This window comes from Muntiacus reevesi, chromosome 1 (assembly GCF_963930625.1).
Source record: "Muntiacus reevesi chromosome 1, mMunRee1.1, whole genome shotgun sequence".
NCBI lineage: Eukaryota > Metazoa > Chordata > Mammalia > Artiodactyla > Cervidae > Muntiacus > Muntiacus reevesi.
This window is the reverse complement of record NC_089249.1, coordinates 51,838,710-51,858,018: the sequence shown is the minus strand read 5'-3', so window position 1 is coordinate 51,858,018 and position 19,309 is coordinate 51,838,710. Positions and strand designations below refer to the sequence as shown.

The window sequence follows — 19,309 nt, the reverse complement described above, 5'->3', positions numbered from 1 at the left end:
GGAGGCGTTAGAGAAATCGATATTCCAAGGGAAGGCAGGGGTTGACCTGAAGGAAAGGACGTCAGGGACCAATCGGGGAGGAGCCTCCGGCCAGAGCTGGACCCTGGTGAACTTCCTGGCATCTCTCAAAACTTGCCTGATGGCTGGATCCATGGCGTGTTTGTCAGGGGTACCCAGCGTCCCTCTTCCATTTCGCCTGCTTGCGGGGTGTCTGTGGTCAGCACTGGGTGCAAGCTGAGAGACCCCTTGACGCTCCTGCACCCTCTGTCTCTGTCTGCTATGCTGGGCAACAGCAGGAGCGTTGGAGGGAAAGCAGCCTTCCCTCCCAGGATCCCAGCCTCCCACCCTGCATTGTGAGACTGGCCCCCACCCGCCCCCCACACCCCCTGGTCCCCTGGCTGCTCCCAGGACAGCATGTCCTTCCCCGCATCTGGAACCCTCTCCTCACCCACAGGACACCTCCCCCTCCTTGAAAACTCAATCAGAACTCCTGTCCTGGTGCATGTGCCCAGCTGGACCATCTCCTCTGACCTGTATCACGGAGGACAGCTGTCTGTGGGTGGGTGGGTCACCCCAGGCCTACAACGGAGGGTCCTTCCAGAAGAGGGGTCCACCTCCCCTGGCTGAGTGAGGAATGGGCAGGGATGGAAGAGCCCAGCCAGGTGTCGGGGTCCAGAGGCTGGACTCCACTGCTCACTGAAAACCAGCCACTAGCTGTTTGTTAACAGGACTGCAGGGTTACTCACTGCCCCGGAGTGGGCAGGTGGATGACGAGGTCTCGGGTCCTTGAGCTCCGGCTCCCCAGCTGCTATGTAAAGGATGGGCCCTGCCGACCTGCAGCCGCACCCCCCCACCCCAGGTCAGCACAGCCCGCTGCTGGGTTTCAAGGGCACGGTCGACAGGAGAGCGAGGGAGGGATGATGGAGTTTCCGACTCCCGGGGCACGGCGGCTCTGGCGGGGCGGATTTGTGCGTGTACCGCATGGCTGTTTTGTTTTGCCGTCTGTGATGACAAAGCAATGCGGAGGTGACAGCCAGGACGCAGAGCAAAGAGGAGCATCTTGATAAGCTGTCTGCCGCCTGTGGCCTTATTGAGGCTCTTTGTCTGCCAGCCGTGCGAGCGAGTGGGTCTTAAAGAAAAACTGCTTTGCAGGAAGCAGGCAGAGGAGGGCAGGAGGCGGCATGGAGCCGGGGACAGGCCGGGAAGGGGCAGGAGGAAGGGGGTCTGATCGCTCCCCCTCCGACAGGTTGTGTCAGGTCCCCCTAGGGACCAAGGTCGGGCTCTGATGCAAGGACCTGCCAAGCACAGGCCTGGGGGAGTGAGGACAGCAGCCTGGGAGGATGGAGGCCTCACCCGCCCTCGGCCTAGGCCAGGGACCGACTCTCTCTTCACCACTCCGTCTGCTAACCCTGACTGAGGGGTGGTCCCACCTGCACATAGCAGACTTCGGGTGGTGGTGGGGGCGGGGGCGGGGGGGCGGTGCCGGGCAGGGGCAGCCAACCTGGGGCCCACCGTAGTGGGGGATGAGGTCTGAGAGCCACCCTGGAGTCTCCCGGGGGGAGGCTGGGCCCTTTGATGGGGTGGAAAAGCATGATTCGGGTTGTGAAAGTGAAATCGCTCAGTCGTGTCTGACTCTTTGCAACCCCACGGATGGTAGCCTGCCAGGCTCCTCTGTCCATGGGATTTTCCAGGCAAGAATCCTAGAGTGGGTTGCCATTCCCTTCTCCAGGGGATCTTCCCAACCCAGGGAACGAACCCGGGTCTCCCGCATTGCAGGCAGACTCTTTGTCATCTGAGCCACCACGGAAGCCCTGCCTCGGGTTGTAAGGCAGGCATTGAACAAAAGGGCTTGAAATGATTCGAGCCCCAGGTAAGGCATGGCAGAGCACAGTGAGTTGTCCTTAAATCCTTGAAGATGCCCGCTTCCTGCCCCCTTGTCCCCCTGCCCCGCACCCTGCCTTCCTCACTCCGAACCAAGCTCTGCTCTCAGCATCTAACTGTTCCTCCCTAGGAAATTCTTCACCTGAACTCCCCGTCTCTTAGTGGGTTCCCCTGGGCCCTCAAGGGCACCAGGCCCAGCTAGATCTCCAGCACCCAGCACCCCCATCTCTAGGAAGGCGGGGCTCCAAGTGGAGGGAGGAGTTCTGTGAGCCCCCACCCCAAGGGAAGGGGAGGTCTTGCAGAACTGGCTCATCAGTCAGGGGGCCGACTGCAGAAATCAGAAACATTTGTTTTATTTAGCTCAAAAAGTATTTATCAAGAACCTCGCTATGTGCTAAGTGTTATTCTCTGGGCTAGGGAATTCCAGCCCCCTGCCCGCTGTTAGCCCCCATTCTAGGTGGGGCAAGACAGATTATGGATGAGGAAAGTAAATGTCATGCTTCCTAGAAAATAAAGAGTGATGAGATAGAGTGTGAATGGCCAGTCGAGGGGAGGACCACGTTATCCGGGAAGTCAGGACACTGCCCCAGGAGATGCTGTTTGCACTGAGATCCAGTCGTGAGAAGGAGTGCTTCATTAACTCTAGGGAAGTGCATTCTGGGGAGGTGGGGGTGGTGGAGGGGAACGGGCAGTGGGTGCAAAGGCCCTGAGTTGGGAACAGACTTGTTCAAGGGAGTTGGAGAGTCGGGCTGAAATCAGAGAGATCGGCAGGGCCTTGGATGCCAACCCACAGAGAAGTTTCTATTTTATTCTGAGGGCAGCGGGAAGGCCTTGGGAGGTTTTGAGCAAGGGAGAGACGCAATTTAACCTTCAGGAAGGTTACTCTCAAGGCTCCGTGGGGAAGGATCCGTTCAGGGGTCTGGGGCATTAATTTAGGTGGATTGGGGTAGTGGTGGGGGTGGAGAGAGCAGGGAGGTTCATGAAGTTTGGGAACAAGGGCGGCAGCACTCTGGCGGGATGTGGCAAGATGGTGACCATTAGGTGGGTGACGTGGCCTCATTTGGGGAGGGGTCTCAAGGAGGCTCAGGTTTGGGGAGAAAGAGCCACAGTCGGGTTTTGACCATGTGAAGTCTGAAATGCCTACTGGTGACCAGGGTGGACTGACAGCAAGCAGAAAGATGTCCCAAGTCCTAGGACCAGGGTCTAGGGCCTGGGGGGCTCGTGGACCACTGTGAGATGGACCCTTGTTCCGGAGAACAGGCTTGGGGCCTTGCTCCTCCGTCTCCACCCACAAGCCTCAAAACTCTGTCTCATTAGGGAAACCTTGGCCCCGCACTCTCGAGACGCCAGAATTAGAATCCCAGAATTTCTCCCAGTTTGGAAATGCCATACCTCCAGGACACCCCACCCTAGGCCGTTGAGTTGCGAGGTTGAGTCTAGCTCTAGAAAGAGTCTGAGAGCTTGGACCCAGAGGCCGAGGTCAGGGTTTCTTGAATCCCGAACCATTCACGCTGCTCCCCTCTGGCTATTGTGAGAAGGTGCCTCCTCTTTCGCTCAGCTTCTTCCTACAGGTGAGATAAGTCTGTCTAAAATGAAGGGCAAGGGGACTTCCCAGTGGCCCAGTGGTTCAGACCATGCTGCCAGTACAAGGCTCCATCCCCAGCCAGGGAACTGAGATCCTGCATGCCCTGAGGCACAGCCAAGATTAAAAATGAATAAATAAAAAGAGCATCAGGGGAGGCTGTAATAGGAAAAATGAGGGGTAGGGCTGAGGGGCCTCCTGCAGCTGTAGGGAGACATGGGGGACGGGAGCATCCTGTCTCCTTCCCACCCACTCCTCTCACACACCCCCGGCCCCGGACCCAACAGCAGCAACGAAGCGCCCGATTGTGGTGGGAAACCTCCCCATTGGGATGACGTGGTCTCGTGAACATGGCAGAATGCTGGGGACCCCGACCCGTCCCTGTTTCACAGAAGAGGGAGCCACAGACCTCAAGGGGGGCTTGCCCAGGTCTATCAGCGCCCTCCCGGCAGGGGCTCACGTCAGGCCCAGAGGAGAGCGCGGTCACGGGCCTTAGAGACCCCGGGCGGTAGGTCTTCTTCGTGTTTAGGGGCTGGTAACTTGGGCACGGAACCCCGCAAGCCATCTGCCGTGTGGACTCATGCTCAGGATTTGAGCTATCTGCACCGAGGGGATTTTCTCTTATCCTCGTTCCTGATGGTAGGAAGCGGCCTCATTTCCTTATGCTTTCTCTTTCTCTATGACTTGCCTGTCTTCCTATTCTCCAGGCCTAGGTTTCTCCCAGCCTGTCTGGGGACCAGCGAGGCATGGTGGCTCTTGGAAGCAGCAGCATCGAGCCGGGTTTTCTGGGGCTGGGAGCCTCCTGCAGGCCTGCTCACCAGGTCCTGCCTTCTAAGGAGGAGCCTCTTATGTGGGGGCCTGAGCGGGTGTTGGAGGGGTGTCGCCTCCCACAGCACCCTGGACTCCAGCCTGGGTCTCAGCGGGAAAGTGGGACCGCCTCCCTAGGCACCCACCTCGAGCTCCTGGCTCCTAGACCTCATCATCACATCTTGGGGTGTTTTCTGGTGTTGTTGGCTCGGGAGAGACAGAGGCACGCGTCCCCTCACCAGGCTGCCGGGTGCCCCCACCCCTCTGTGGATGCACCCCCTCTCTTGGACTAGGATCTAACACCTCTCTCACCATCTTTTTGCCGCGCCCCCACCCCGCTCCTCGGCAGCCGTGGGCATCCAGATGAGGATGGAGTTTCTGCAGCGCAGCTTCTGGGCCGCCACCCAGCAGGTGGGTGTGGGGGTCCGGGGCGGGATACTCAGTGTGAGGACCCCGACCTGTGCACTGAGCTGCTGCCACCAGCGAGGTCCTGCCCGCATCTCAGCCGCGGACTTCACGTGCACACACACACGGGGCACACAGGACAGGAACATGCCATAGGTGCACACACACGTCACACCACACACCTCCCCCGTGTGTACACACCACACAGGATGTGACACACCCCTGCATGCACACCACAGGTGTCCTTGGGCTCCATTCCCCACACACACCACACACATCACATACACATCACACACATCACACACACATCACATGCATCATGCACACATCACATGCACATCACACACATCATACATGCATCACATGCATCATGCACACATCACACACCACACACATTCATACCATGCACACACGCATCACACACACACACACCACACATCACACACATCACATGCATCATGCACACATCACACACATCACATGCATCATACACACATCACATACATCATACACACATCACACACATCACACACATCATACACACATCACACACATCACACACATCACACACATCACACACATCATACACACATCACACACATCACACATATCATACACACATCACATACATCACACACATCACACACACATCACACACATCACATACATCATACACACATCACACACATCACACACATCACATGCATCATGCACACATCACAGACCTCACACACATCACATACATCACACACATCACACACACCACATACATCACACACATACCACACACATCATACACACATCACATACATCATGCACACATCACATACATCACACATATCACATATCACATCACATCACACAATCACACACATCACATACATGATACACACTTCACACACATCATACACACATCACATACACCATACACACATCACACATCACATCACACACACATCACACATATCATACACACACATCACACACATCACACACACATCACATCATATACACATCACATACATCATACACACATCACACACACATCACCCATCACATCACACACACATCACACACATCACACACACACATGACACACACATACAGCACAAACACATCAAATACATCACACACGTCACACATCACATATACATCACACATCACATAAATCACACACATCACACACATCACATCACACACACGTCACACACATCACACACATCACACACCCCACACACATCACACATGTCACACACAACACGTGTCACACACCACACATGTCATACATCACACGTCACGCATAACATGTGTCACACGTGTCACACACATCACACACACATGCATGCACACGGATACACAACTCACGGCTCTGCCCTTCCCTCCAGTGTGGTGCTGCGGAGGGGCCGTGCCCGGAGAGCTGCCAGGACAGTGTGAGTGCCCCCCAGCGGGAAGGGGGGAAGGGCATCCCCCACCCACGTCCCCCTGATGGGCCAGCCCCTCCTTCCCCAGCCTGAGCTCCACACAGAGGCCTCCCCACATGGTCCAGCGGGCAGGCAGCAGGACCAGGGGTCAGTGTTAGGGCCTGGCCTTGACCTCCTTCTGGGCTTCTCCCCAGGACCTGGACTGCTTCATCGTTGACAACAATGGGTTCATCCTGATCTCAGAGAGGCCCCAGGAGGTAAGATGCTAAGGAGGCAGAACTAGGGGGGGCGGGTCACATCGTCCAATGACCTAGACGGTCAGAAAAAGGCCAGAAGCAATAATCCTGGCCCAGAGACAAGAAGTAGAGAGTCTGAAACCACAGCTGGCACTGAGAGACCCCAGAATCCAGCCTTTTCACCTCAGATGCCCATAGGTGATCTTCTGTCTGTTTTGTCTCCCCCCTCTATTGGTGGGGGGTTCCCCGAGGCCCCCGGGTTTTGTCTGCAGCCTTGCACTGGGGGCCCACCCCAGAGTCCTGAGCCCCCTCCTGCCACCCACCACCTACTCCCGTCTGCCTCCCTGCCCCCCACCTTAGTCCATTCAGACATCCGGAGCAGAGCCCACAGACAGGGCGGCTACGAACCACAAAGATGCTCACAGTTGTAGGGGCTGGAGCCCGAGGGGGCCCCCGAGTGGCCGGGTTCTCAGTGTGTTCCCAGCGGCACAAGGGGCAGGAAGCCCCCTGGGGTCTCTTCTGAGAGCACCAACCCCATCAGGTGGGCCCGTCGCCTTGGGGGCACCTTTCTGCATGTGAATTCCAGGCACAAGCTCAGACCTCAGCGCCCACCCTGCCACCTCCATGAGGCCGGGCTCTGGACTCCCCTCTTCACGCTCTCTCCCCTTGTCTGGACCTCCCGGATGGGAAAGTCCATCCTCACCAGTCAGCCTGGCCTGGAGGTGCCCCATCACGCTGCCTGGCCACACGCCCAGGACCCCCTTGGACCCAGAGCGGCCGAGAAGAAAGTACAACCCCCCACACATACACTTAATGAGCCCCAGGAGGGGAAGCCCAGACGCAGGTGAAGTCTGGAGCTTGGAGCGACCCCAGGCCCTCCCTCTCCCCCTCTTCTTGCCCTCACAGGTGGGCCGATTCCTGGGGGAGGTGGATGGTGCGCTCGTGACCCAGCTGCTCAGCATGGGGGTGTTCAGCCAGTAAGTGGGGCAGGCGCCCCCCGCCCCGAAACACATACAGAGGAGGCGGGGTCAGATGCTAAACGGACCAGACGCGTCTTAGATCCCAACCTCAGAACCCCACAGGGACCCCCAGGGCTGCAGAAGCAACCTCCTTAAGCCCAAGACCTGCAGGAGTGGGAAAGGCTGAGGTCCGCCTGAGAGGGAAAACTAGGTTTGCTGTCCCTTCTCTTTGAGCAGCCCGAGCCCAGAAATGTCGTTTTCTGACCTGCTGACGAAAACCCTGCTGCAAAGTCTCCCAGGGTGGGGTGGAGGTGGAATACGGGTGGGGTCTGGACTCACCCTGTCCCGTTTCTGGCTTCAGAGTTACCATGTACGACTACCAGGCCATGTGCAGACCCCCGACCCACCACCACAGCGCCTCCCAGCCCCTGGTCAGCGTGAGTGTCCCCCCAGGGCTTCCCTCCACCAGATGGCGGCCTGTCCCTCTCTCTCCAGGAACCAGGGCCCACCTTGGCCCTCTCCCAGGCCCCCGCCGCCCACAGACTGCTCCCTCCCAGATCTTATCTGGCAGGGGGTGGGGGTGGGGTGGGGGGTGTCAGGGCAACTCCTCCAGCAGAGGGACAGCTGCAGCCCCTTCCTTGCCTGGTTCCCACCCTCACCCCCGCACTGTCCACAACCCATCAGGGATCCCATAGATGCCACCCAGGGTGATGATGGGCATCACGCGCTCTACAGCAGGAATTTCCCAGAACAGCTTTCCGCTGATCCCGCTGCTGGGAGGGGCTGGGGGGAGCCCGGGGCATGGTCTCTGATGGAGTGAGGGGGCCCCAGGGCTCACAGTGTATTCCCTCTCCCCCCAGCCCATCTCTGCCCTCCTGACGGCTACCAGGTGGCTGATGAATGAGCTCCTGCTGTGAGTGAGGAACTGGGGGCTTCAGGCAGGGGTGGGTTATGAGGGGGCCCTTTGAAGGGAGCTGCTTGAGGTCCCCATGACCCCAGAGGAGGCTGAGGTCCGGGGTGGAACCATCCAGGCACATATGGTGCCCTCTCCTGCACACAGCTGCCAGGGGAGGGCCTCTGCCCCCCAGGAGCTTCTGGAAAAGGGTTCCCTGACGGAAGGGGTAGACAGTCTGGGGACCGGTGAGGTGGGCAAGCAGATCTCTGATCACTTCTATCCGACAGGCTCCTGCTGGAGTGGAGGGCCTGGGGCTCCTGGCGTGGGGACCACGGGGCCGAGGGTGAGTTCTCCAGTTGTAGGAGCCCAGAGCCCAGCATCATTCCAGCCGCCACCTGGGGGGAGGGGACTGCAGAGGGTCCACCACTCACGTCCATCCTGTTGGCCTCTCCATCACCTTCCCTCACCTCTGTGTGATGTCACACCATCTTGGGACACCATGCACCTGTGTGACATCATCCATGTGCCGTCATCCATCCTGTGTGACATCACTCATCCCATGCGACATCATCCATCCCATGTGACATCATCCATCCCGTGTGATGTCGTCCATCCCGTGTGACATCATCCATGTGACATCATTCATCCTATGTGATGTTGACCATTCCTGTGTGACATCATCCGCTCCATGTGACATCATGCCCACACCATGTGACACCACCATCATCACCATCATCACCATCATCGCCACCCCGTGCTGGACCACACATCCTGGACAGCCAAGACCGTCTTCCATCATTGTAAGTAGAGCGGCCGAGGAGCCCCAGTGCTGGGTGGGAGAGTCCCAGGAACCTCTCTCTTTCCAAGACTCCTCAATAACGAAGGCCCCTCCCAACTTAGAGCCTCGCTCCTTAGGGGTGGGTTTGTAGCCCAGACTTCATCCCACACGATCACAGCCCTGCCCCGGGGAAAACGGAACCCTCCAGCCCTTTCCTGGGCAATAGCTCTGACGACAGCAGACGGCAGTGTCCTGTGGTCCAGAGGCCAAGGCGCCACACAGAGAACAGCTATCTGCTCACCCAGGAGTGGACGTGGGTCCTCCAGGGCGGCTGCCAGGCTTCTGAGTTTGCCAAGTCCTTTCTGAGCCCACTCGAGTGACCACACAGGCCCCGCTGAGGAGTCCAGGAAGTCTGGGCTTTGCCCCCTGCCCACCTCTAAGTGACCATGGGGTCAGTGGGGGGGAGGCCCAGGGCTTGTCTGGGAGCTGTCTGCAGAGCGCCCAGGGAGCAGGGCTGTCACCTCCCAGGCCCCCCACGCCCCACTTGCTGCCCCTGACCTCCTCCCAGCCCCTGGACATCACCGCTGATGGTGAGGAGAGAGCCAGGCGTCCCCAGGGTCACCCAGGGCGTCACTCACGCACAGCTGCTCCCTCCCCTCCGGACCCCCAAGTCCTGATGGCTTGCCATGTGCCAGCAGACGGAACCTCTTCCTCCCGGCGCAGTGACCGCACTGCCCAGGCTGTCGAGGCCCACCCCCACGGGGTGACCGAGGCCCCGCGTCCATGTCCTTCTGTGTCCCTGCAGCCCACAAGCACAAGAAGCAGGACCTGCTGCAGCCCTGCGACACCGCCTACCCCGTGTTCGTCCACCAGACGGCCGTGCGGGAGGCCAACGGCACCGTGGAGTGCCGCGCCTGCCAGAAGTGAGCGGGGAGGGGAGGAAGCCGGGCGGGGTCCCCACAGCAAGGCCTCTGTGCCCGTGTCCTGGGTGGAGGGACCACAGGCCTCGGTCCAGAGCATGGCAGCCAGGTGGGGATGGGGCTGGCATAGTGTCCGTGTTGGCAGACAGGAGAGATGGCCCTGAGGCCATGGCAGACTCGGGGAAGGAGGGCCAACTCTCGCTTAGATGTCTGTCCACGCAGAGGATCGGGAGGCTGGAGGATGTTCCAGGAGTGGCTGGGGCACCTGGCACCTTGGGCGCGTCACTTTACCCAGAAGGCGTCAGCTTTCCCATCTGCAAAACAGGGATAATACCAACTTCATACAGTGTGAAGAAAGTTGAATATGTACATGTGAGTCTGTTGTGCACGTGTTTTTCGGCACGTGGGTGTGCTGCGTGTGTGTGCATGTGCACGTATGAAGTCCTCTACCCCGCAGGAAATGCCTACGGGCAGTGTCTGTGGCCAACACACCGGCTGAGCCAGTGACCGCAACCGGCTTGCACCCACCCGGCTCCCAATCGGGCAGCGTGTGGGCCTGGGGCGCCACCTTGTGGCCAAGCCTGAGCACTGTATCACCGATGGGGGCCGGCCCCTCCAAACGGGCCTGTTTACTTGACACGGTCTTGACTTAGGCGTGTGTTCCCCGCAAATGTCAAGAGCAACTCCTATCCCCCTAAATGTCTGGGCTTCCTTCCCTGCAATCTGCTAGGAAAGGAGCAAGGCAGCTGCAAAGGCTTATGGGAGACGTAAACCAGGTTGCCTCCCACCAGGGAGCTGACCTGGGCCCCCAAGCCTTCGTGCCATCTCCAGAAGAGCCTCCCTGGAGCCCAGCGTCCGGCTGTTCAGAGCCTCCACGGGCCAACCGCTCTCATGTCCGCAGGTCGTTTGTGATGCAGCAGGTCCCCAGCAGCAACCTCCTGCTCCTGGTGACGGACCGCACCTGTGACTGCAGCATCTTCCCGTCAGTGCTGCGGGAGGCGGAGGAGGTCAAATATATCCTCTGGGGCTCCAGTCTGGGGGGTGACGGGGTGGACGGGGGAGCAGGGAGGGCGGGTCATCACTGAGGGGCTCAGATCTAGAGAGGTGGAGCCAGCCACCCTCACCACCAACACCCTGCCCTTCTCGCGGCTCTAAGGGCTGACCTCTGACCCTGGAAGCCAGTGGGGCAGCCAGTCCCACCAGAGGTTCCAGAACTGAGTCCCCAGAGGTTCCCGGGTGGCTCTGACAGTAAAGAATCCACCTGCAATGCAGCAGACCTGAGTTCGATCCCTGAGTCGGGAAGATCCCCTGGAGAAGGGAAAGTCAACCCACTCCAGTACTCTTGCCTGGCGGGCTACAGTCCTTGGGGTCGCAGAGTCGGACACGACTGAGCGACTGTCACGCGCAGGCTCCAGCGTCAGCTCCATCTCAGCTGTGTTCACCTTAACAGTGACCTCTGCACATAACGCCTCCGTCAAGTGCAGCAGGATGCGTTCCCAGAAGCTCCGCCGGCGCCCGGACACCTGCCACGCCTTCCACCCAGAGGTAGGGGCTTGGGGGGTTTCTTCATCCCCAAACCTTTGGCCGATGCCCTTCAGACATGAGAGCGCTGGACACACAGTGCGCAGCTGTGAGGGCACCTCCTGGAACCGCCATCCAGGTGCATTCATGCAGGGAGGGACCGGCAGTGTTTTTATGATGAGAGCTGGTCTCCCAAGGGGCCAGGCCCTTGGTAAACACAGCTTCTCCACATCGCCCCCATTGCACTTGGATCCACAGGGTCCGGGCGGGTAGGAGGAAATGGTTAGACACATAACACTGTGGTGACCAGCCCTGAACACTCCAGTTGGGCTCTTTGTACTGAGTCGTCCTTGCTGGACACGCTGCCTCCACAGCCAGGATGCTCCCAGAGTGCCAGGCTTCTCTGCAGTCACTCTGAGAGGATGACTCCACAGGCCTTCCATCTTCCTTCCCCTAGAAGTAGGGGGGGTGTCTAAGAAAGGGGACTCCCACCACTTGCTGTAACTCCCCTCTCCCTCAGCCCTCTGTCCCTCTTAGTCCCAGAACCTCCCACCCGATTCCCAGTCTCCTGGTCGCCTCTGCCTGGACGGGTACCTCACCGGGAGTGCTCTGGGTCCGCAGGAGAACGCCCAGGACTGCGGAGGTGCCTCAGACACCTCGGCCTCGCTCCCCCTGCTCCTGCTGCCTCTGTGGGCCTGGGTGCTGCTGTCCCAGCTGCTGCGGTGACCCCGCCCCGTTGGGCCTGCTTTGACGCTGGGAAGAGTCAGCAGTCCACCGTGCTGTCTGGCGCTCTGCAGCTGGGTTCTCTCGCCCAAGGCCATGCTCATCACAGCCATGGGCTTCCCGAGATTGCTGAAGGAGTCACAAACCCATCCTGAAGAACTTCTAGGGTGCTGGGTACCCTCCAGCCCGCATCTCAGTGGGCAGTTCCCCCCCACCTCCTCTTGGGGAGTCCAGCATGAGCTCAACCTGGACCAAGACCAGACAGCTTTAGTTCCATCTATTCCCCCAGAAATCCAGACCCAGCCAGAGACAGGGGCAGCTCTTTCTAATGAGTCTGGCTGGTCTTCAGTAGAATCCAAGGACTTAAATGTCCTGAGAAGGAGGAGAGGAATGAGGCTGAGGGCAGAGGGGAGGAGGGCAGAACGCTCCCCACTGGAGATGTAGCTGCCCCAGGGTGAGGTGTACAGCGAGGCAGCTCAGTCTCACAGTTGAAGCTCAAAAAAGGTGTGTGTGTGTGTGTGCGTGTGTGTGTGTGTGTGTCTGAGAGAGAGAGAGAGAAGGCAGGTCCTTTACATGAACATGGCTGCGTGTGATGTCCACAAACTATTGCTATTAAAAAAATTTCTATAAATGTCTTTGCAAAGCCCTGACTTACCATTTGCCTCTTTCTAAGAAAAAGCTAATAGGTTAGCGATACAGCTGCTGCACTGGAGAAGGATGTAAGTCCAAGGCAGGGGGCAGGACCAGTTGCAGCCAGAGGGGTCCTAGCAAAAGACTGGTCTTCAGAGAGGCATAGTCAAGGGGGTCCTGAATGTTCCAGACCTCCTGGAGGCCCAAGGACCCAGGGTGGTCTTTTTTTGGCTGCTGATCTACAAGAGAGACCACCTGACTCTGACCTTGGAGCTAGAGCTTTGGGGAGCATTCCCATTTGCAAACTGGAGTCCAGTGGGGGAGACGGATGCATCTGGGCACATCCCTCCACCCAGGGATCTCGGGGCCATGGCTTCCTCCCACGCAGACCTGGTTCCCCAGGGATTGCGGTCCCCACTGTGGGAGCGACACTGAAGGCAGAACCGCGCAGAAACCCTGGGGTGGCCTCCGATCTCTACGTTCAGCCAGCCTCCCTGGAAGAGGTGAATGTGATGTATGAGGCATGTACATGGTGTCTGTATGCTGAACCTGAAACCACATGGCCTACGGTCGGCACCCACAGCATGTCACCTGCTGTCCTCTGAAGCACCTGCTTTCCTGGTGGAGGGGAGGGAGAAAGGACATTGGAACAACAGGCAAGGTCACAGGTGCCCGCCAGGTACAGGTGGGTGAGGAGGCAGCAGGGGGCCTGTCTCCCACCCCCTCAGCTCGACTCCCCACCTTCATGTCACAGAGCCCTCGAGGTGACAGCCCCTCCCTCACCATGCCCTTCGGGGGCATCAGTGTGTGTCCAGACCCTGACCTCTAACCTCTCTCCAGGACAGCATCCTGTCCCCCCCGCCGCCCACTCCTGCCACAACCAGGAAGAGTCTTTTCAGGCAATTTATCGACGCTCTTGGCCACACAATTTTAAAACCACACTTGGGAAGTACTGGGGCAGCTCCCAGCCTCAGCCCTGTCTGTGTGGCCAGGAGGGGGCTATGGGGCCAGGACTCCGTCAGAACCAACGGAAGCAAAAGCCATTGATACAATAAAACTGCCCTTCACCTAGGAGAAGAGAACATAAGTCCTGCCTTCGGAGGTCAGAGCTGTTCTTGCCCTTTTCTATTTTGGTGGTTCTAACCCTCCGCCACCCCCACCACCACCAACACGGCCCAAAGGACAGCAGGTGGCAGCCTAGCTCATGCTAAAGAGCCATCACCTTGGTTTCAGACCAACAAGTGAAGTTGCTCACTCATGTCCGACTTTTTGTGACCCCATGGACTGTAGCCTAGCAGGCTCCTCAGTCCGTGGAATTTGCCAGGCAAGAATACTAGAATGGGTTGCCATTTCCTTCTCCAGGGGATCTTCCCGACCCGGGATTGAACCCAGGTCTCCCACATTGCAGGCGGACGTTTTACTGTCTGAGCCACCAGGGAAGCTCAGACCAACAAAGTTAAAACCAAAGTCACTGAATAAATGACAAGATTCTGGGGGAGAGAGTCCCGAAGTCCCTTTTCCTAAAGAAACTGTGGATGCCCAAGAGTGCCAGGGCAGGCAGCTGTCCTCAGGGCAGGGGGGTGCCAGCTCCTAAGCCACCTCTGGGCGTGTTTTAATGCAAGCACTGCTGAGGCGAAAAGGCCTGAGCACCACTCCACAACGTCAAGGGGGAGTTCGTTCCAGAGGGCAAGGGAGCGGACATCTCCAAATCAAAGGCACAAACTTGGGGAAGAATAAGGGAAAGAGCTTGGCATAGACGCCAGTCCATCCCTGCGGCTCAAGTGAGGGATGCTGACTTGGGGCAGGGTGGGGCGGGGATGAGTTCACAGAGGAGGAAGCAGCTGTCTCGGCAGGCCCAGGTGCTGTCCCCAGAGCGCTGTCCCCAGGCCAGGGTGGCAGGGGTGGCGGTGACAGGCCATTCTTCCAGCCCGGCTAGACTCCCGCCATCACCACAGAAAGCAGAGTCACACTAGACCAGTTTACCACAAGTCACGGGGCTGGAAGGCAGGAAAACCTGTCCAGCAGGACACAGGGTACTCGGAGATCAGGGGTTATTCCTGGGTGCAACAGTGCCTGCAGGCGTCTCCAGGCCACAGAGCCCTAGCAACTGTCAGGCCAGGATTCAAATGCGTCCTTATCCACTTCCTTTCCCGCACCACAGGTATCACCATGAAAGGGGTGCCTACAGACGGCTCAGTGAAGGACTTGGGAAAGCCAGAGGCTATCTGTAGGCCTTGAGAACGGTCACCCGGAGCAGGACGGGAGGGGCTTCCTTGGCAGTTAAGACCTGGCCTTCCAATGCAGATTCAATCCCTGGCTGGGGACTAAGATGCCACATGCCTTGCATCCAAAAAAATCAAAACATAAAAGAGAAGCAATGCTGTAACAAACTCAATAGACTTTTTAAATGGCCCACATAAAAAACAAACAAATAAAACAGGATATAACCCAGTGTCCCACCCTCCAGGTTCCCTATGCAAAAAACCTATTCCTACACTTAAAATGAGAATTCATCCAAATGCTGGAAATTCCCCTGAAAAAAACTAAATATACCCAAGGCAAAAAGGGCTGGGACCTCCCCTCTTCTCTTAAATTACATAGAAGGGTTAACAAACCCCCAAAACCTTTCAGTCAAAATACATGAGGCTTTTATTTTTGGCCGTGCCATGCAGCAAGGGGATCTCAGTTCCCCAACCAGGGATCAAACCTGCAAACTCTGCAGTGGAAGCCCAGAGTCCTAACCACGACCACCAGGGAAGTCCCTACATGAGACCATTCAATCTGAATTTTCGTCTTAGACTGTGTCACAAGTCAGACTTACCCCTTCTGATCTCACCTACAAAACACGAGTGAAGCAACAGATCTGTTCATTGGGTGCTGGTTACAATGACGTGACACGTCAAGTGCTTTAACACACCCCCTTGCATGATGCGTTCTTCAGGTATTATTTTTGTACCTCTAATTATAAATTAGTAACTGCCCCTTGGAGCTGGCTCTCCCCTCTGTTCTGTGCCTGGGACTCCAGTTATGATGAAAGTGTAAGGAAGGCCGGGAAGGCTTGGGTTGGGCATGAGCACTGGTTTTTATACTGCACCCTCTTTATTAACTCATCATCATCCTGCCTGCCATCATTAACACGTTAGGAACATTAAATGGAAATGTGAAATATACAAACTACAAGATTATCTAATTAAAACTGCCAGAGAACATTTTCAACTTTCGCAGACTCTCAACACTACACTGTGAAAATGACAGTATACAACATGCCTTTCAAAAAATTGGTAGCCCAATGAGTAACAAACCCCTAAGTGTCCTGAGATATTCTGTTTGGTACAGAAAATACCTCTGTGGCCAAAGAATCCTGAATGTTAATAATTTCACAAGAGCTTAACTTGTTGAACAGTTAGTCCATGGAGAGCTTTTTCAGAATGGTCTCCAGCACTCAGAGTGGGATGTTTCCAGAAATTTAAGCTTCAGTATCTAAATGAAGGCTTCAAGCTAAGAAGTACCAAAAGCTATGGAGAGGGAAGTTGAGGCAGTTTTTTCTTTAAAAAAAGAAAAAAAAAGGCACAAAAAAAAAACACGTTCATATTCCACTTGGTTTTTTTATTAGAAGTTTGAGAATACAGTAAGGAGGGACATCCCATGGTGAATGGGGCCATCGCACAAATGCCCTTCTGAAATCCCAGCCCTCTATGATCCCCAAAAATGTGCTTTGTGGCTTTGACAATTTATAAACGGGAAGGGGGAAATACTGAGAAGGCCACTCTTCAATGGGTGAGAGGATGAAGCTGCAGAGGTCCGAAATGGCCAAGGGCCCGAAAAGAAAACGAACATCTGCTGCACAGAGCAAGCAAGCCTCTGACTGCTGAGAGTAAGGCATCCAGGCGCCGACCTGTGGGGTTCCCAGCAGGCGGAGGCATGCGTGAGGCGGCCGGGGCTTCGAGGACACACGGAAGTGGGTGCCCGCCCGCTTCCCAGGGAGGGGCCGTCACGGGGTGGGGGACGTCTGGTTGGTGACCACGTCACTTCCTAAGGGGTTGTGCTATGTTGAGCCAGGTGCAGCTCCTGTTTGGGGGGGGGGGTGCAGCTGAGTCCCAGACTGCTGGCGGTGTCGCAGGGCCCGCACACCACACACCGCTTCCCCAGGCAGGTGACCGGACGCAAGGCTGGCTTCTGGGGTACATCCTGAAGCCCAGGGAGACTCTCCCGGGGGGAGGGGCGGGGGGACTGTGGGCCGTGCTCCCGGAGGAGTAATACTGTTCTGCCACCGTCCAGACGGCACCAGCGCACTTGGCACCGCAGCCAGTGCCCTCACTCAGGACCAGAACACTCCTGAGCTCTACAGAGGATTCTTGCTCCCCAGTTCCCAGGTTTTGCTGGAGACGCGGGGGAAAGGAGACACCTAACCAAGAAAAAAACCCACACTGAGTAAACGGGAGACTTTCCCATGTTCCCAACACTGGTGGGAGGTGGCCAGCCCGGTTTGGGACCTTGTTCACGCCTGACGCCTGCCGTCCTGGGTGCGATTCAACCACCTGAAGCCTTTGCTGAGAGTAAAAAATGGACTCGGGGCTACGTGGGCAGGTGCAGGCTTCCCAGGAGCCAGACCCTCTACGCTGGACTCTGACACCCCCGCAGGACGTCCACCTCTGGGGCTCAAGCAGCCTTATTTGAGCAGCTCCTCAAAGACACAGCTTCAAGGAGCCAACCAGACTCCCTGGAGTCAGGTATCACTTCCTTCTAAACCTTCCTACCACACCAGCCCTAGAAAACTGGGCTCCAGGGGTGGGTAACGGGCTCTGGCCTCAGAGGCGCGCTGCTGGCTTCCCTGTCCCTGGAGACCTGACCGGGATGGCGGGGGTGAAGGGGGTCGGGTTGGGGTTCACGTGCCCAGCCCCCAGGCACCAGGACAGCACCACAGGGAGACTCCCACCACAGCTGGTGGGCCCTGGGCCCCTGTGTGGCTAGCCTCAGGCCAGGAGCTGTGGTGCCAGGGAAGGTGGTCTCTACTCCTGGGGGTGGGGGTGGGGGAGAGATGAGGGGGAGGTAAGGCAGTGATTCTCCTGGAGGGACTCATACGGAGTGGTCCAGAGCTCCACTGCAGACACCCCATCCCCACCCCTGCAACCAGCTGAGTCTCCACCGCACTGAAAAGGATGCAGGAAGCCCTGTGGGTGCTCCCCCAATCCCCGCCAGCCTCAGTGATGTTTCTGGGTAGGTGGCAGAAACAAGTCACTCAAACTCTGACACCGTCACTACTGCCTTGATCTCACACACCCCACGTCCCCCAGCAAACACGCCGCCCCCGCCTCGGGCTCTCCAGGGTCGCCGAGCAGGACGCTGCCACCCCGGGGCCCGAGGTGTCCCCGCCGGCAGAAGGCACCCGGGGCGCCGGGCGTCATACATTCTAGGGCTGTCGCCTGATCCTCCGGCGGTCACATGTGCAAAATTGGAACAGTGTGTGGCTCTCGCGTGTTTCGTTCTGTACAAAAGCCTCCCTCCCTCCCCTAGCCCTGTGGTTTAAACATTTATATAAATTTTTATTTAAACAGTAAGTTAGAAATCTTATTTACATTAATTCCTTTGTTCTCCCAAAAGGGCATCTAAAATCACACTGCCACCCCTCGGAGGACATAATAAATGTTCGACAACACTGGTCAGTGTCACCATTTCTAAGGAGAGAGGAGGGAGGAGGAGGCACCTCCAGCTGACGGCCCCGCCGGCTACAAGCATGGAGACCAGCGTGCCCGGGGCGCGAGCGCCCTCCGTCGGCCAGACCCAAGAACGAGGCAGGGCTGGGCCATCTTGCCTCTTCTCCACCCGTGAGGTGTGATTTATTTTTGTTTTCTCTTCCCAGTTGCGGACCACGTGGAGCCCTGGGGCGTCACGAAGCCCCGCGCTGTGGGGCTCCTCTGGCGCTGGCGTCATGGCCAGTGGGGTCACCGTCCCCGGCCTCTGGCCGCTGTCACAGTGCGTCCTCTTCGCTGCAGCCTCCGCCGACCATGAAACGGAACTCCTGGAGGTTCGAGACCCCGTGGAAATGGACGAACGCGCCAGCCACCACGAAGATGTGAAACAGCTGATGTGAGTGAAACTGGAGGCAGAAGCGGGGAGGGCGAGACATCACTAAGTCGGCAGAAGACCCTTAAGACTGTCTGTGCGGAGCCGGGGCGGGGGTGGGTGCGGCGGCTCAAATTCGAGGCATCCCTGATCTCAGAGCACCCAGCAGGCGTATCACATTCTGCTGAGGTGAAGGCCAGCTGTCCCCACAGAAATAGAGCTGCGGCCCCAAGCTCGGGACGCGGTGCACCCCTGACGCCGGGGGGCCAGCAACGCCGCCTTTACTGTGCACCTATTCCTCCTCTGTGGCCATCTCAGGATACCACCTTAACTTTAGGGCCAGGGTGCTCGCCGCTGTGAGACTCTGAAGGGGCCGCTGACCTGACAGAAGACAGGGCTCAGGCAGTAATGAGGGTGATGGGGGGCAGCTGTGAATACAGGTGAAGCTTCGCTTGCTCCCACCACTCACCTCCCGCGGTGCAGTCTTG

At 57.7% G+C, this 19,309-nt stretch overlaps 2 protein-coding genes across 2 annotated transcripts in view; one reads left to right on the top strand and one right to left on the bottom strand.

The window, feature by feature from the left end:
* The window catches only part of CACNA2D4 (calcium voltage-gated channel auxiliary subunit alpha2delta 4), a 65,151-nt gene extending 52,921 nt beyond the window's left edge, over window positions 1-12,230 (top strand). Inside the window, exons 27-38 of the mRNA XM_065936852.1 lie at window positions 4,620-4,681; window positions 6,061-6,105; window positions 6,291-6,353; window positions 7,239-7,309; window positions 7,653-7,728; window positions 8,152-8,204; window positions 8,474-8,529; window positions 8,966-8,986; window positions 9,770-9,887; window positions 10,786-10,898; window positions 11,347-11,429; window positions 12,027-12,230. Coding sequence (XP_065792924.1) covers window positions 4,620-4,681; window positions 6,061-6,105; window positions 6,291-6,353; window positions 7,239-7,309; window positions 7,653-7,728; window positions 8,152-8,204; window positions 8,474-8,529; window positions 8,966-8,986; window positions 9,770-9,887; window positions 10,786-10,898; window positions 11,347-11,429; window positions 12,027-12,131 — 866 coding nt within the window. The 3' untranslated portion in view covers window positions 12,132-12,230. The remainder of the gene's footprint in view (window positions 1-4,619; window positions 4,682-6,060; window positions 6,106-6,290; window positions 6,354-7,238; window positions 7,310-7,652; window positions 7,729-8,151; window positions 8,205-8,473; window positions 8,530-8,965; window positions 8,987-9,769; window positions 9,888-10,785; window positions 10,899-11,346; window positions 11,430-12,026) is intronic.
* Window positions 12,231-16,343: 4,113 nt separating this feature from the next.
* The window catches only part of ADIPOR2 (adiponectin receptor 2), a 37,138-nt gene continuing 34,172 nt past the window's right edge, over window positions 16,344-19,309 (bottom strand). The window contains exon 8 of the mRNA XM_065943145.1: window positions 16,344-18,855. Coding sequence (XP_065799217.1) covers window positions 18,727-18,855 — 129 coding nt within the window. The 3' untranslated portion in view covers window positions 16,344-18,726. The remainder of the gene's footprint in view (window positions 18,856-19,309) is intronic.